The 17,052-nt window shown below is 38.9% G+C and overlaps 1 protein-coding gene across 2 annotated transcripts in view; it reads left to right on the forward strand.

Annotated features, from left to right (window-relative positions):
• epha8 (eph receptor A8) overlaps nt 1–16,620 on the forward strand; it is a 98,790-nt gene extending 82,170 nt beyond the window's left edge. The window contains exons 12-20 of one of the 2 annotated variants that reach the window (XM_029501433.1): nt 2,111–2,178; nt 2,494–2,619; nt 3,032–3,217; nt 4,568–4,629; nt 5,527–5,736; nt 10,823–10,972; nt 11,058–11,248; nt 12,131–12,289; nt 13,643–16,620. In XM_029501433.1, coding sequence (XP_029357293.1) covers nt 2,111–2,178; nt 2,494–2,619; nt 3,032–3,217; nt 4,568–4,629; nt 5,527–5,736; nt 10,823–10,972; nt 11,058–11,248; nt 12,131–12,289; nt 13,643–13,757 — 1,267 coding nt within the window. In that variant the 3' untranslated portion in view covers nt 13,758–16,620. The remainder of the gene's footprint in view (nt 1–2,110; nt 2,179–2,493; nt 2,620–3,031; nt 3,218–4,567; nt 4,630–5,526; nt 5,737–10,822; nt 10,973–11,057; nt 11,249–12,130; nt 12,290–13,642) is intronic. The other variant, XM_029501432.1, reaches the window with a different exon arrangement.
• The last annotated feature ends 432 nt before the right edge of the window (nt 16,621–17,052 follow it).

The following is a 17,052-nucleotide window of genomic DNA, read 5'->3' on the forward strand; positions in this document are numbered from 1 at the left end:
TCAATTCCGGCCGACATCGGGCAATTACAGGGTTCACCCTGGACAGGTCCCTAGTCCATCACACCGCTGACGTCCTCACACATACCATTTAGAGACACCAATCACCTAACATGCATGTTTTTGGGCTTTTGGAAATTTCATATGCAAGCCTAGATGTTTATTCTCTGCTAACCAATGCAGGTGTGGTCTCAGTAAAGCTTAATCAAATCACAGACGCAGGTGCAGTTTCTAGATTTTCAGGAAGCTCTGTGTGTGTATGTGTGTGTTGCGTTGAGCACAAGTATGCCGTCCACATGCTATTTCTTCAGTCAGTTGTATTCTGGCGTTGTACTATGTAGTAACTTGCCGCTTTTTTTTTTTTTTTTTTTGGCATTTATAGATTCACAGTTGTATTGAAACACTTGGGCTGGGAAGCTGGGAAGTCTTTGAGCTCTCTATCTGTGTTGGAGCAGTTAAACAACTCTGTGCTTCTGGTTCTGCTGGTGTTAAAATGGCTCTCATCTGGTTATTGCTTACAGTGTGCCAGGTGACAAAGACTAGGCCCAGCGCCAGGGGTCATTCACAACAAAGTAGTAGCCTGTCGCTGTCAGGTTCTGAGTCCCTATTCTAATGCTGGTGCACAGTGCCACATACGTCGCTGCACCAGAAACTGGTATTTTTCTGCAGTGCACTGAAATCATTTACAGTGAGTTACTGGGTGAGTCTTTGCAATCAACTCAGTTTTATTCCCCTTTAGATGTGCAGACAGAAATGTTGCATAATATTAATCCCAGGCTGACGGATGGATATTACCTCTCTAATTTACAACAGCTACTAGGCAGTTTCTGCTACGGGGCTTTCTGTACTCTGCAGGTGATCTGCTGAGACATCCTCTTGTCAAAATCAACCCTACATTACACCTCTACAAAAATCTTATTAAAGGAGTCAGGCAATGTAGTATATTGTAACAATGATGAAGTTCCTATAACCTTAAGTGGAATTTTTGAAATCCCAAACCACCATCTGAACTGTTCAACACCACTGTTCCAATGAATACTGTAAGTCACTGCACAACTGGCTGTCCTTTACCTTATTTTTAAAGTCTGGCCAATAAAACACCTAGACTAGGAACATTTTTATTGCCATATAGGTAGACATGTTCTTGCAGTGACCTTTATTTGAAATATCAAAATTTCTTGGGGCTCCCAAGAAGAATGCATTTTTACCCAGATGAGGCAGGAAACTGTATAAATTACCACGTTATCGGAGATCATTATCAATGTCAAATAAACAAATCTAGACTTAGCAACAGAAAAATACAGAAACCTCAAATACATTTCTAATTTAAGTGTCACTCTGCCAGTGGCACTACAGCAAAACAATAAAGTATTACACTCAGACAATATGATAATAATCAAATCACTGTGTGTCAAGTGTCTAAAGTGAATTCTTGAAACTCCATATATTCAAGACAAGGAGGATTTTCCTCTGAGAAAAACTCTTCACATGATACACAATGACATGGAGAGTTATTATTAGAATCTGGAGCACATATATTATTATATACTAATTTTAACCCCTTTTTCCAAGTGCACTGCAGGAAAATAAAGAGTTCTCAGGACACCTCTGGCACACAAATTTCATCTATCCCAACACTTTCCATTCTGAACAATGCTAACCAATAACATGAGTGGAGTGAGTGCCTTATTTCAAACTTGCCAAAAAACTACAGATCCGTTAGAGGAATGAAACAGGCCACAAGACATGTGCTGATTCTTCTTTTTTTATTTTTACTGTCTCTTTATGTTCATTTAAGAGGGTAAAGGAGAACTATATTCATATTTTGACCAGCCAGTCTTTGCAAATAAATATTCCTCACTCAGTGATGGAAAGCCCTGATAAAGTGAATGATAGATCATTAACTATTACAAATGAATTAATGATGAGTGATTAATTAATTAATGAAGAGTTTGATGGTACAATTGTTTTCCAATTGTCCTGTATTCATCCAGCTGTATCTTTATGTGTGTGCATGTGTGTGTATGTGTGTGTGTGTGTGTGTGTGTGTGTGTGTGTATGTGTGTGTGTGTGTGTGTGTGTGTGTGTGTGTGTGTGTGTGTGATTTGTATAGACACTGTGGCTACAGCAAAGCCTTCCAGGACTCTGATGAGGAGAAGATGCATTACCAGAACGGCCACGGTATGTTTGACCCATCCCTCAATTACCAATGATAGATTAAATCACCTTCCCTTGGGAGTTCATATTTTCATCCCTTGTGTAATAAAGTTCGTCCTCAGAGCAAACAATTTTCATTTCGCTCCAAGTGATTACAAACACACACAGGCCTTATTTGCTGCACGTTGTTTATTCTCTCCCTGCCTCTGTCTGCTCCATTCCCTGAGTCATTTCTTCCCTTTCATCATCTGTCTCTCCACACACCAGTGACAGAGGCTCAGATGGAATGTTGCTCCCATTCTCTGATATTTGACCACATGGTAATGTTGTTTATCTTAGTGTCATTCCCTGACGCAAGGTTCTATATCGACCCACATACATATGAGGACCCCTGTCAAGCGGTCCATGAGTTTGCCCGGGAAATTGAAGCTTCCAGAATCAAAATAGAAAAAATCATTGGTTCAGGTAAGACCATGAACTTGTGCACGCACTCACACACATGCACACAAAGAGTGAGAATCAGTGGCTAAGCTAACTTGAAATTATTGGCTGGCATTAAGGCTGTGGTGTGCAGCAGAGAGGAGGATGACAGAGTGAAATCAGAGTGTTGCATGAGGCTGTCAATCAAAGCTCCTTAGACAGGCAGGGAATACTAACTTGTGTCAGCCCCACAATGCACTGTGCTGCATCTAACTCCTGCAGACACAAAGAGAAGTTTAAAGTTCAGACCAAATAACAAATGTGCACTGATAAGGAAATGAATAAATATTCACAAGAAAGAGACTGATGTACTGTATGTATGTTTAGCTTACTTCAGGTTGCATACAGATATATGGACAAACCACCTAACTCTAGGTTGCTATGTTCTTGTGTTTAGGGGAATTTGGCGAGGTATGTTACGGCCGTATGAGGCTCCCGGGGAAAAGAGACATCCCGGTGGCTCTAAAGACCCTCAAGGCTGGATACACAGAAAAGCAGAAGAGGGACTTCCTGGCTGAGGCATCCATCATGGCTCAGTTTGATCACCCCAATGTCATTCACCTGGAGGGCGTGGTAACCCACAGTACGCTGCCGTTAAAACTATAGATCAGTATGTAATGCCATAACAGATATAACACTGAAATGCCTAATGATCGACGTTAAAAACACCAGTTACATACGTGTCACAGAAGGGTAAAAAGTTAAACATTTAAATTCATACAACATTCTAAAACTGATAGTTTTGTAACATAAAAGTCTGCATTGTAAAGAGAAACTCTATTTGGAAAGGGTGGAGCTGAGGAAGAGTGAGGGCTGAATCTGTCCTGCTCTGTGCTCTATTCTGTCAGACTTGTAGCTTGTAGTCAACTCACATTAGTAACGTTTACAGAGCTGATAGATCAAGTGAAAAGTAGGTTCATTTTCCCAGAGACTTCAACACAAATTGACTTGTTCATTAGATAGATCACTCTACCAGCTGACTAGTGATCATACAGGTGAAAAGACGAAAATAAAAATGAATTAGTTCTTACCATACCAGATCTGTTTTCTACAGCAGGTAGTCTGCAGTCAGTCCGAGAACGTTTGCTTTACAGGTATATGAAGGCAGGAACTGTATGTTCCATTTGCTCTGCTGCTGTTTGTGGGATTCACTCAAACCACAATTGTCATGCTCATGGTAACACAAAAATACAAAAATCTGCTCATTAAGCCTCTGGGGAACAAACTGTTCAATAATTGTTAAGATCTCAGTCTGGATCAAACTAAACAAAAGACCAACTTGCCCACCAACAGTTAAAAGGAATCAGTTGCAACACCTCCCCAGTTACCCACATTCATCAGTTTTCTCCCAAAGTGAACAAGTTCAATGGGAGGTCTATGGGTTGTCCAGTCATTTATTGTATGGATAATAATTTTAAACAATCACCCTCATATAAACAGGAAGAAAAGCAAATCCATTAATCAAAACCCAGCTCCTGAGCCATGGTTATATTATTGTTGTGGAATAAAACAATACATTTGTGCAATATTTTTTAATACTGTACTCTTATATTTTTGCACAATTTTAATTCTTAAGTTAATTAAGACCTTTTGCATGCTCTGTTTTATTATCTAATACTTCCCTGTTGGTTAAAACCTGCTCCAATTTTTACCAGAGCAACGTAATTTCGATCAGCTCAACATTGCAATTAATGAAAATCTTGAATGACAAATGAAGGAAGTCTAAGTCTAAATCTCTGGTGGTTCCGTGTTCAACCTACAAGTGTGTTTTAGGAAGTGCTGTAGGTCCATAGTTATGAAGCCCTTTGAGGAACTGGTAAGAGTGTGAAAGTGCAGTATCAGAACAGTCTACTTTCACACATCTCACAACTACTTGCAACACAGATACTCCATAGCAGGACAGGATTAATCCTATATGTTTCTGTTCCTCCAGGCAAACCGGTGATGATCATCACAGAGTACATGGAAAATGGCTCCCTGGACGCCTTCCTCAGGGTTGGTGTTAATGCTTCAAGTGCAAGAGCCTCTTCTTTTAATTTCTTATGATAATTCTTTAAATTTGTGTCAGTATTTGGTGCCAGCATACATTTTGCTGCATTCCTCTGAATCCAGTCATCCATCAAACCTTTGTGAATATGTGAATCACTTAATGTTGAAATGCCCCTTGTGTATCACCAAGACATAAGCTCAGCCTGTCAGCAACATTTGAATCATTCGTTCATCTTCAACCGCTTTATCCGCTTCCAGGTTGCAGGTGTTGCTGGAGCCAATCCCAGCTCACGCTGGGCGAGGGTGGGGTGCACCCTGGACAAGTCAACAGTCCATCACAGGGCCAACACACAGAGACAGACAGAGACCAACACACTCACATTCACACCCCAGACTGGGAACCAAAACCCCCAACCTTCTTGTTGTGAGGCAACAGCACTAACCACTATGCTGCCGTGCTGCCCACATTTGGATCAACTTCAGAGAGAAATTTTTCACTCAAGAGCTGATCAGTTGTGGTTGTGGTATTTTTGGATGGGATTAAGGTTTTGGCGAAGTGATCACTTCCTGCATGTTAGTGAGTTATTGCCAGGAGAAGTGATCGGATACCAGTGGGCCAAAGTTGGAGCAGGTTAAAATTTTCTTTAATAAGATACACTGTAGGTTGATTGAACATTTCATTACATCCACAGTATCAGACATACCCGGGATTTTCTTATTTGAAAATACTGCAGATTATATCCCTATCATTTATTCTCTTATCTTTACTCTGTTCTTTGTCTTGATTAAAATCTTTCATGTTATCACTCATCATCTTTTGGTGCAATAACATCACTTTTTTTCATCTGTCTTTTTTTTTTTTTCCTGATCGGATTTTGTTTCTTCTTCTCTGCCTTCCTCTAGAGACACGATGGCCAATTCACCATCATCCAGCTTGTAGGGCTCCTGCGCGGGATCGCAGCCGGTATGACCTACCTGTCCGACCTGGGCTACATCCACAGGGACCTGGCTGCACGCAACATCCTGGTCAACAGCAACCTGGTGTGTAAGGTGTCTGACTTTGGCCTTTCCCGGGTGCTGGAGGATGACCCAGATGCTGCATACACCACCAGTGTGAGTTTTCACATTGAGGCAAGGATTAATGCAGCAACACACACACATTTAGACATGCACAGATCTTAAATAACACACTTAAAATTTAAAGTATGCTCAAATATTGATCTCAACTTTAGTTTTAGTAGCTAAAGCCTTGTGTTTACTTAGATGATCATAATAGGTTCTAAGCAGTGAGAAAGCTATAGACTGATTTGAAATACTCCAGTGACTTTGTAATGCACTTTTATAATGGACATGTTTGGGGACACACAAGAGACAGAAGAAAAACTGACAAAAAACAGAAGCAGCAGAGGCTTAAATATCCTGACTTCCATTTTCAGGGAGCATGAAAGAGAACTTCCGAACTATCACACAGGTTTTATATCGCACAGGTTTAGGTGAATGCATGAATTTCCATGATGCACTTCTTACATTTCAGCATAATTCTTTTTAAGTGTTTTCGGTGTGGGCCTACAGTATACTCATCAAATGGGCGCATTTTGGGACAAGGACTCCTCTGAAGAAATGTTATTACAATGAGTGTCACGATTTTCCAAATCCTCAATTTGATTTAGTTGTCGATTTCAAGGTCAGGATTCGCATTCTTTTTCCTTTTTTTTCCCATCATTTTAGCAGAGATGTCTTTGCTATTTTTAGACTAGTGCAGTTTGATCTAGTGTCATTGGTTTTATGCCATAATAACTCAATTAAATTTTATCTATTTTCATAGTCTGTATGGTGCAATATAAGATGCAACCTGCTTGGCATATAATAGCGAGGTTCCAGTACGCTAATTACATGCTTATATCTGTAAAGGGTTTTCCAACACTAGATAAGGTCACATGTCTGATGCTACAAATCCCCCTATCACAAGTTATGGCTTTAGCATAAGTAGAATTTTGTGGGAGCTTAACTCTAAATGAAGATGGAAGAGTTGGCTGTGTTAACGGTGTTGTTTCATTGTTACGTCTACTTCTTAATATCCTGCAATATATTTCGTGTTGCCTGTTGAGTACGCTACATACACATAATAAAGCTCACAAAGTGATTTTTTTTTTGTTGACAATGTGGACATTCTTGGCACGACTCAGGCAGCAAGATATATATTTTCACACCAGTGATTTCAGGAGGGAGTTAAGCTCAGTTAATCTGCCTCCTATATCGGCAGGTGTCATGGTGTCTTTAACTGGCTGCAGATTCACGTTACTGGAGGTAGTGTTGACTCGCCCCACTTAAACATACAGTATGTGTGCTTTTTCACACCTGTGACACATCTGCTTTATAATCCAGATTGTGACATCCCTAATTAGTACAACAACAGATCATGGACTACGTTTGCCGTCGGCCATGCAACCACACAGCCATGCTATTTTAGTATGAGCTCCATTGTCTGCTATGTCAGTGTTATGTATGGAGGAGTGACACTGCCACAATTAAAAATATACATGAATAAAGAGATGAGACAATAAATAAATGAATATGCATAAATTGCAGCAGAAATGCTCAAAAAAAATTTAGGCATCAATGCCCTCATGCATTCTTTGTGCATTTGCATTCCTTCATACCTTTTAATGCTTTTCACATACATACATTTCTTAATATTTGCAGAAATGCGCAAAGAAATGTAATGCCAATGACGGGGCTGCCCAGGTGTGTCATTTTGCCTTTTGGTTGATCGACACCAGACTCTATGGATTGACAATACACGCCTTGCTCCACACTGCCAGCATAGACAAGTGTTTAAGATGTAATTGCCACAGAGGTAACCAATGCTACCTTCAGGCATGAGATTACCTGAGAGCTGAAGCACTGAAGCACACTGCTCATCTGCTGATAATAATACTGTCAGTAGAGGGAATTTTAGTTGGGACTGGCATAGTGCTTCAGTAAGGATCACAGATGAGAACAAACATAGGACGTCCAACTGTCCAAGTCAATACGTTTATGTGCACTGGAGAAAACCAGATTATTGCATTAATCTGACTATAATCGGATTTTAAATGAATGTAAACTTGTTATTTTTGACTGAAGTCGGATAAAATTGTATTTCCACTGTGTCTCAAAACAAAGGGCCTTCCTCAATATGAACTACGCCAAGTTTTGCAGTTCAGGCTGAGGAAGTTTGACCTGGGAGTTTAAACCCCGTGGGATGGGAGGAAGTCGGTCAACCTGCAGTTGGAAAATCCACTTCTCATCTCCTCAATTCATCTGTTCCTTTATTAAAATATTACTTAAAAGTTTGCGCACAAAAAATGGCGCTATAATAAGTAAAATTGAGTAAAATATAAAGTTTTGCCTTGAGCAAAACCAATTTGCCTGGGAACAAATAGTAGATTTAAATAACAAAGGACTATCCAATAGACATTTTCCAAAACAAATTATACCTCACGTTTAACCACAACAGAAATATTAGAGCCAAACGCAAATTTTAAAGAGACCTGTCGAGACAGGTGCAAAGACTTTTGACTGCCCAGTTTCAAATTTATGAATTCTACAATGGCCATACCACAAGCCAAGATGTTTTAGTCTAAAGACAGAGTTTTGAACCCTTTACATTTGCTTCTGTTGCTCATGAGTTCCACAACTTCAATTAAATGAAATTCTGAATCGATGAACTACCCCTTTAATCATATTAAACTTCATTTGTCTTAGCCTTAGTTAATTTTTTTCACTTTCTGTGCTTGATGACATGTCGTAATATTAGGGCTGCATCCATGCTGATCCATATTCATTTTAAAACAAAACTGGTTGCTAGTCAGTTTTCGATGAGCAGATTGCCTTCACTGCAGTTGGCTAGTTGCAGAAATCTTTATGAAACCTTTACACCCAAGTGCATTGTAGCTATGAGGGAGTTTTCTCCTTTCTACCTGATGAGTAAGTGACTCAAGGTAAGACGTCACTGTGGGGTCGAGGTCTCCATGCTACAGATAATGCACTAAATCTAACAGGCCTTGAGAACTCAGGTAACTCCTCGGAACAGAGCAGTGGTTTTCTGCTGATACCACTGGAGCCAGGGCTGATAAAAGCAGACCTTCAACAGTCAGCAACAAGTGGCTCCAAGCTCTCAGAATCAGCACTTTGGTGGACATAATCATCCTAATCCATAATCCTTGTTTATGGTTGATGAACCAGTAAAACACTTATCCCTCTCTTCGCCCTCTTCTTGGGGTATTTGACTAATTTTGGAGGGTACGCTATCTAGAGTTATTTCTCCAGAGTATATAACAGCACTCCCAGGGGTGCTTTAAGGCGACATCGGGTATGAACACTGTGTTGATGAATCCTCCTTTCTCCTTGATAAATCATGGTTAATAAAACATCCTGATCTTAAGACATCCTAGACTCCAATTTCTTCAGGACAGATACAAAACAGTAATATTAAAATGCATAACATAACTGTTGTTACCAAATGTTACAAAGACAACCAAGCCAGTGAGGTAAACACTGTAATTCATTCTTCATGAGTTCTGCATGCTAAACTTGAATCCATAGTATGAAACCTTTCAACACTGTAATGTCTACAGACTAGACTCTGTTTAGTTATGTCGTTATTGTTAACCAAAGTGTTTCAGGCAAATAAAAATGGGTTATGAAATACATAATTAATTACATACTTTGATGTGATAATAATCATTAGATAATTTTTGGGGTAAAGAGAAGTCTTCTTGGTATTTAAATAGACAAGTTTAAATGTAGTTAGTAGTCAAAGTATTCCTATTCTCAAACTGTTATGTTAATGCTCAGTTCCCGCTGGCGAAGAGACAAACACAACAGCAAGATTAAAAAAAAAAAAAAATATATATATATACAATAAAAATTGGATGTGGTAAAGTAAAATCATCTTTGAAAGTGCTTCAGATGAGAGTAGATAAATACTACACCTGCAACATCATGGGAACAAACATATTAAGTCTTAACTAAACCTGGCCGAAGTAGCTCTTTCCACTGTCTGATGCTATCAGCTGGCAGCTCACAGATGCAAATGAGCATTTAGTAATATTAGTCTGTCACAGTCTGTTTAAAAGCAGTTATCGGATTACAGAAAGAAAGGTGATTACATGCAGCATCAGGGACACTATGAAGGGAATATGGACCTCAGAATGTGACATTATACACAATACAGCGTCAGTACAACATATCTCGGATGAATGCTTGGTAGTGGCCGATTAACACACTTCACTTTAGTCAGCGAATTTGTATAAAGTGATTGAGGCTGCTTATAGTGTGGCATCAAAATGACAGCAAAGTCACTTTAAAGAACCTGCAAGTAAATTCCACTGGGTCATGTTGCTGGTTTTAATATTTAGCACAACGTCAGGTGTTTCCAATGGACTATGTTTGAGTATGAGTAACTGCCGATGTTTAAAATAGCCCAATGGGAGCACTTTGTTTGTTTAAGAAGTGATGTGTCCATTTGTCAGCCTAATTAAGTGTCAACTCTGAATCAAAATAATGTAAGAGGTATGCATACTTGCTAAGATTTGCAAGTTTATTCTTGTCCTTATTACATCCATATTGGCTCTCTTTAGAATGTAATACGTCATAGAACTTTATGCTCACATGAACATTCGCTCATTGCTATATTTACTGAAGTGCTGAAGTTAAATGCCAATCTTAGATTTGATACTTTTTCTATTTTATGCTGCTTTTTACTTAGATTTCACTATATTTTAAAAGTCAATTATTTGTCTTTTACTTCTATTTATGATTTATTTACAATGATGTTCCATTTGAATGTCCAAGACAGTGATAGTATACAAAATGCCCTTAATTTTTTTTTAATTGCTCAGCAAACAATCAGCCAATCAAAAGAGAGGATCATATCCTCTCTTCTAACAGATGTGTTGTTAGAGTATAGATTATAGTATTTACATTATTTACAAGTTGGGGTGTAGTAATACAACAATTTCATTCTGCACATATTAACACAACATAATAAAATGTCCACCTGGTAGTTGGATGACTTCTGAGTTGACAGCAGAAAAACTGTCTATATCAGTGCGATTGAGTGGTAAATTTGATTCTGTCAGCTCACAGTGTTTTCTCAATATTTCTCAGAAAATCTGTAACATCTTGCCAAACCTCATCATCATGTTGCCAACAGGGTGGGAAGATCCCGATTCGCTGGACAGCCCCGGAGGCCATCTCTTACAGGAAATTCTCCTCCTCCAGTGATGTATGGAGCTACGGCGTTGTCATGTGGGAGGTGATGTCATATGGAGAACGACCATACTGGAACCTCACCAACAGAGATGTGAGCACTTGGTCCATAGCTAATAATGTATTTGTTGTCATCCTTGACAAAGTAGTCCCATCTATATTTTGCTATACATGTGCAGGTGATCAAATCTGTGGAAGAGGGCTACAGGCTGCCTGCTCCTATGGGGTGCCCCGCGGCTCTACACACACTGATGCTGGACTGCTGGCAGAAGGATCGCAATGAGAGGCCACGCTTTTGCCAGATTGTCACCATTCTTGACAAGCTAATCCGTAACCCAGAGAACCTGAAGTCTATGGACACGCTCTGCAGGTGGGGTGCCTACTGATTAGATCTGCGTTACCTACAAAGCTATATGTTGTACATTGTGTCATACGCAGAACAGTTTTTTTTATTTAATTTGGCCAGACTGTTGATCAAAATTAATTCAAATATTGGTTCATGGAATTAGCGGATTAAGCTGCAAATCAGTCAAGACACTGCCTAAATGAGGCTGAGAAGATGATCTCTTAGACAATTCATGGTGACAGACAGTTAGGCTGCTAAGTAACTGTCCTCGTGTGGAAGGCAGAGTAAATCCAATTTCATCCCGCCTCTATCAAACATGAGCGAGGTGAGATAAAGTTGTGGTGAAAAGTTTCCCTCAAGGTTCTCTGGCAGAATGAAGCAAGTGGTTGTGCTCGTTTTCCAATAAGCTCATCTCCAACAGGAGTGCTGTGCGTTAAGTAAAAGCCCGACTGTGATATTGACATTGATCAATGGTGAATGTGGAAACGGGTTTGAGAGGACAGCTGGGCTGAAGCTGGACTTGAGTAAATTGCTCAGTTCAGATCCCAGATCGCATGGAGTCAGTGGTGCATGGCATTGGGATTCTGCGTTACACGTGTGTGTCTAAGGTGAGGGAAAGTGTAGGTGGAGGAGGAAGCAGATGAGAAGGAGGTCTGTTAAGTATTTCTCCCTTTATTAATCTACCCAAAGCAGCCATTCTCCCACCATAGCTGCCACCTCTTCTCTATCATTTTAACTGGTATTGATTTTCTGCCTTGGTTAGCAATGCATTTCAAAGCTGCCTTTCCCCAGTCGTTGTCTCTCTTGCTCACTACTTTTCTTGTTCTCGGGCTCTCTCCAACTAATCTTTTTGTCTTCCCGTTCACCCCCTGCCCTCCATCCTATTTCTATCTGTCTTGGCCACAGTTTAAATAGTCCTCCACTGATGGAGAGATCTATCCCTGACTTCAGTAGCTGTAACTCAGTAGATGATTGGCTGGACACTATAAAGATGGGCCGCTACAAGGAGCACTTTGCAGCTGGGGGGTACCACACTCTGGGACATGTCATTTGCATGAACCAAGGGTAAGTACTGACTGTGATGGAGAGTTCAAAGGTCATGATAGATCATTTATTTTGTTAGGAGTAGGCTCAACCAGCTGATATACTGTATGCCTCTTAAAGGCCCTGCGGGTGAGAAACCATTGCACACAGAGCTTGAACTGTGACTGAAGTTAGTTTTAGCTTCGACACACTTCCAGTACACGTCAGCGAATACAGATAAAAATCATTTTGACCCGCTGACATGCAAAGTGCCCACGTCATACTCACAAATGCTAATTTGATCTGTATTAAGCTGTGGTTCCTGCAACTCCTTATATATGTAGCTTCATCAGGGATGACTTAGATAATGCCCCTGCACCCCTAGGCTTTTATTTAGACTATCTGGAGTATATACTATACTATACTATACTATACTGGAGTCATAGTACAGTAGTTAAGAGTTAATGGTTAGTATACAGTTTCAATGCAACATTCCCAATTCAGTTATGAATGAATTGTTGCTCCTATTTTCTCTCATTCTAAGGTAAGGAAACTGCAGATTTAGATAATTCTCTGTTGCAGCCACTGATGGTGCCTCAGTGTAATTAAAATAATCTCTGAAAGGATGACGAGCAGGCTGTGTTGTCATAGTGACTGAACCAATATTGTGACAATGTACACAATCAGTCATTTATGAAGGCAACACTTAAACATTTTGTTGGCATGAAAAAAAATTACAGCAAATCAAACATAGAGTTTATTATGGAAAAGTCTATTTAAAAACCATCAAATTCAGGCAATTTATTGGCTCACCTGGTAGACTGTGTATGATCAGGGCTCAGTCTTAACCACAAGGACCCTGATTTGATTCTGACCAGTAGCAGTGCTCCCCTTGCTTATAATAGACACTCATTAATCTTAAAGAAATGTACGTTTGAGGTTTCGTAAATTAAATCTTATACTCTCAGTTTTTTTCAGTCTGCTGCAGTCTGAAAATTGTCTGATGTGAACATTCATCCCATCCAAGCATCCGTTATCTATGCCACTTTTCTGTCCATGTTGAAGGGGGTTATGGTCAATCCTAACTGACTTCAGGATTGACACTGATGGCCAGTTTAGGGTTACCAATGAACCTATATGTCTTTGCACTGTTAGAGGAAGCTGGAGAACCTCTTGGAAACACACACGTAAATTCCACACTGAAAGAGCTCAGGTCCCTGAGACTTCTGACTCAGACGCTAACGCTAACTACAGCACTGCCACCAAACATTTGGACAGTTTCATATAAAAGAATCCCATGATGTATGTTTTATATATTTTGGTTTTTTTTTCCCCTAAACATGTGACCTAAACAGTATTTAAGGTGTGATATAGCATTGTGTTTATTTTTTTCAGGGACATCCAGAGGCTTGGGGTGACTCTGATGGGCCACCAGAAGAAGATTATGACCAGTGTCCAGCTGATGAGGGCGCAGGTCCTCAACAAAAGTGTGCCATCAGTGCACGTATAACTCCAACAGTGAGGTTTCTGCTCTGCTCAAAAACGAAAACCCAGGCTTCTATAAGGTCTTGAAAGACTCCATGGAATACAAGATGATCAAATAAAGGAGAGAAGAAGACTTTTGGGAACCTTACAAGACTTTTCCCTGAGAGATCGAAGAACAAAACAAGAAAGATTTTATCTAAGGAGCAATTAAACATGAGTTCTTAGGGACAAGTTTGACCTTTCAGTTTTTTCCTATCTGATTACATTTTCTGGTTTTAATTGTCTTATTTATAAAAGACTGCCTTAAATACCACATATTATGTTAATTTTATTGTCTACAAAGAGAAGATAATTTATCAATCATGAATTTATCAGAGTCTTATGATTTAATGAACTGGGAAAGTAGCAAAGAGTACATGGAGTGATGTAGAGGACAGGGAAGGGGACAAGGGGGTATTCAGTTGTTCTGGTGACCCCCGCTGAGTCCCCGCTCCTACTGTAACAGCTTTGAGGAGGATGAGGCCTAGAATGAAGCTGGCGTAAGAAAAAAAAAAAGTGGAGGAACATGAGATAGGGCTCAACCGAGTTGCCAGATCATCTCCACAGTGGAGAAGACCTACTTCACCCCAGGCTATTAATACCAAGAAATGGCAGGTCCAACCTTGATGAATGACATCAAGAGAGCCCTAGAGCCCTCTGCCCAGTTTGAAGCTGCACAGCGCACAACTACTGTTTTTGCAAGATGAGTATGATTCAGTTACAGTGCACTTTATTCTACAATCTCTGTGTTGTTTTGGCTTTGTTGTGTCACAAATCTCGTCACAACCACCAACTGGGACCACGTGTTGGTTTGTTAAAGAATTATTTGAAAATATTACATAAATAACAACTAACTATTCATTCTAAAAACCCAAGAAGGAAAAGAGACATCTAAAATTCAATAGCATTGCAAGTAGTTCATTCTTGGCATTTCTTTTCAAATATTCTTCCCTCTATAACAGTAATCTGAAAAGAAAATACATTTCAAATACAGTATGTGTTTAATGATTCACATAAAATCATTTTAGCGATGTCATGTATCATCAGAAATAATTCAGCGGATGTTTGGGCTTTCATGTTTATTCCACTGCTGTTCAAAATGCATTTAAGATCAGGTTCAAATGTAGAGCAAATATATTTTTTCCAGAGGAATGAAGTACAATGGTCAAGCAGATTCACTTCTTTTTTGTTTTCAATTGTTGTAAATCGCGAGATGAAATGTGTGTTTTACAGGCTCACCTCAAGGAATTAGATTGTCATCAAAAGGTTTATTCATTCTAACTCAATTCAAAAACGGAAACTCATATTTTAGAAATTCATTAAACACAGACTGATATATTTGAAGTGTTTTTCTTTTAATTTCAATTAAAACTTAGAGCTAACAAAATTCTGTATTTCAGAAAATTTGAATATCATGAAAAAGTTAAATGAATATTGCTTTCCTATGGCCCCACAATCTAATCAGCTCGTTAACTCAAAACACACACACACAAATATGCCAATACACAAGGAAATATATTTTCAAGGCTATTAGCACTCTGTTTGCCAAAAAGTAGCTTCATTGTATCTAATAGCCATGTGCGATAGCCAGCAGTAAAGTTTCTATAGCATAGCAGCTGCTATTGCAGCAATATTACCTAACAGTTCAAAGCTACCTCCAGCCTCTGCTACATTGCTTAAACTACTTTAAGCCAGTCCCAATTAGCAAATTAGCAACATTGATTTGTTAGCCAAAAGGTATTTCAATAAAAAAAACAATATTTTGGTTGTGGTAAAATATAAATGAGGCACACAGTTTAAACATCACCTGTTTGTGGGAATCATGAATGCCTCCTGCCGAGCACTAAATCCAGTCTCCATGGTTGAATGTCACTAAAAAAACAATCAAAAGATAAATACATAAAGAAACAGTTGTCAAAAAATGTAATGTGTTACATTCATTTATATTAAAAATGACCTTAAAACCGCAAAAATTTTGTCAAAGCAGTTTTGCATATTCTCCATAATCCCTTAAATGTTAATTTTTAAAATACCTTAAATATGAACCCAATACTGATATAGTGTATGTCTTTTTAGCCTTCTGCCAAAGTTAGACAAATATTAGTGTACTGTCCATTGTCTCCAATTTGGTGTTTCCACATTTGCTTAGTATTTTCCTGGGAGGAGCGTGTTGCACATGGACACGTTTTCATTTCTCTGCATCAATAAACAAAATGGTACAAAAGGTTGTTTATTATTTTGAAGTTTCTTTTGGGATCGACATCAGCACTAGTGCTATTCAATACAATAGTTCTGTGCTGGAAAATAGTACACATAAGCTACGCAGACTGTATAATAAAGTGTAACTTTTGATTATATGTGATTACACTGTTGCCTCAGTGATGAAAAGGTGAAATGAACATGTAAGTAGAATGTTTATATCTAAAGTACATAAATAGCCCAAATTTCAACCCCCCTGTGCGATCAAGAGAATTTATTTTCTTGTGCACTTCGGTAGGTTTTCCTCTAGATGGTTGATGTCAGTTTTTATTAGAGAAGAACCTCATGATATTTGACTGTATTATAGTGGCATTTCACAATTGATTTCTTCTTTTGGATGATTTTGAAGACATTGGACTTCAACTGAAAACCCATATTTTATAAAGTTAGGACACGTTTTTTGCTAGATGAATTGATTTATAATGTATACAGAAAGTTCAGTCACTGGAAGGAAGAAGAAAAAAAAAAAAAAACTACAGCTACCGGGTTTGTTCACTTTTCATTATTTATTCATGCCCATTTGTTTTCCAAATAATACAACTCTGAGAGTTTTTATTACAGTTGATGAATCATAAATGTGCAAACTGTTCATAAATACACAATAAAGGAACGTTTGTCTGTGTGTGACTGCAACAGTTATTCGCTGCCTATTTATAACACAACACAGAGCCAACTGCCCGTCACTTGCAATGTTTTGACCACATTGGAGCTGGAGCTGCTGCATAGAGACAAAATTATCCTTGTTATATAAAACAAAGATAACACAAGTTTTGCTACTGATTATATTTCTAATAATATTATCGAATGTCACCACACCATTACATATCACTAACTTTGTTTCTTTCCCATAGTTTGTCTATCTCCTTCTCGTCCTGTCTCTCCCTGTTCTCATCCTATGGATGGTGAATTATGTCTGCTCCATCTTCCTGATGAATACCTACTGCTGCAATAACTATTTGTAATCATTAAGCATTTCCTATTGTTACTTCTCTTGCTTAAAACCCCTATTTTCACTTACTGCT

The sequence above is a fragment of the Echeneis naucrates genome, chromosome 5 (assembly GCF_900963305.1).
Source record: "Echeneis naucrates chromosome 5, fEcheNa1.1, whole genome shotgun sequence".
NCBI lineage: Eukaryota > Metazoa > Chordata > Actinopteri > Carangiformes > Echeneidae > Echeneis > Echeneis naucrates.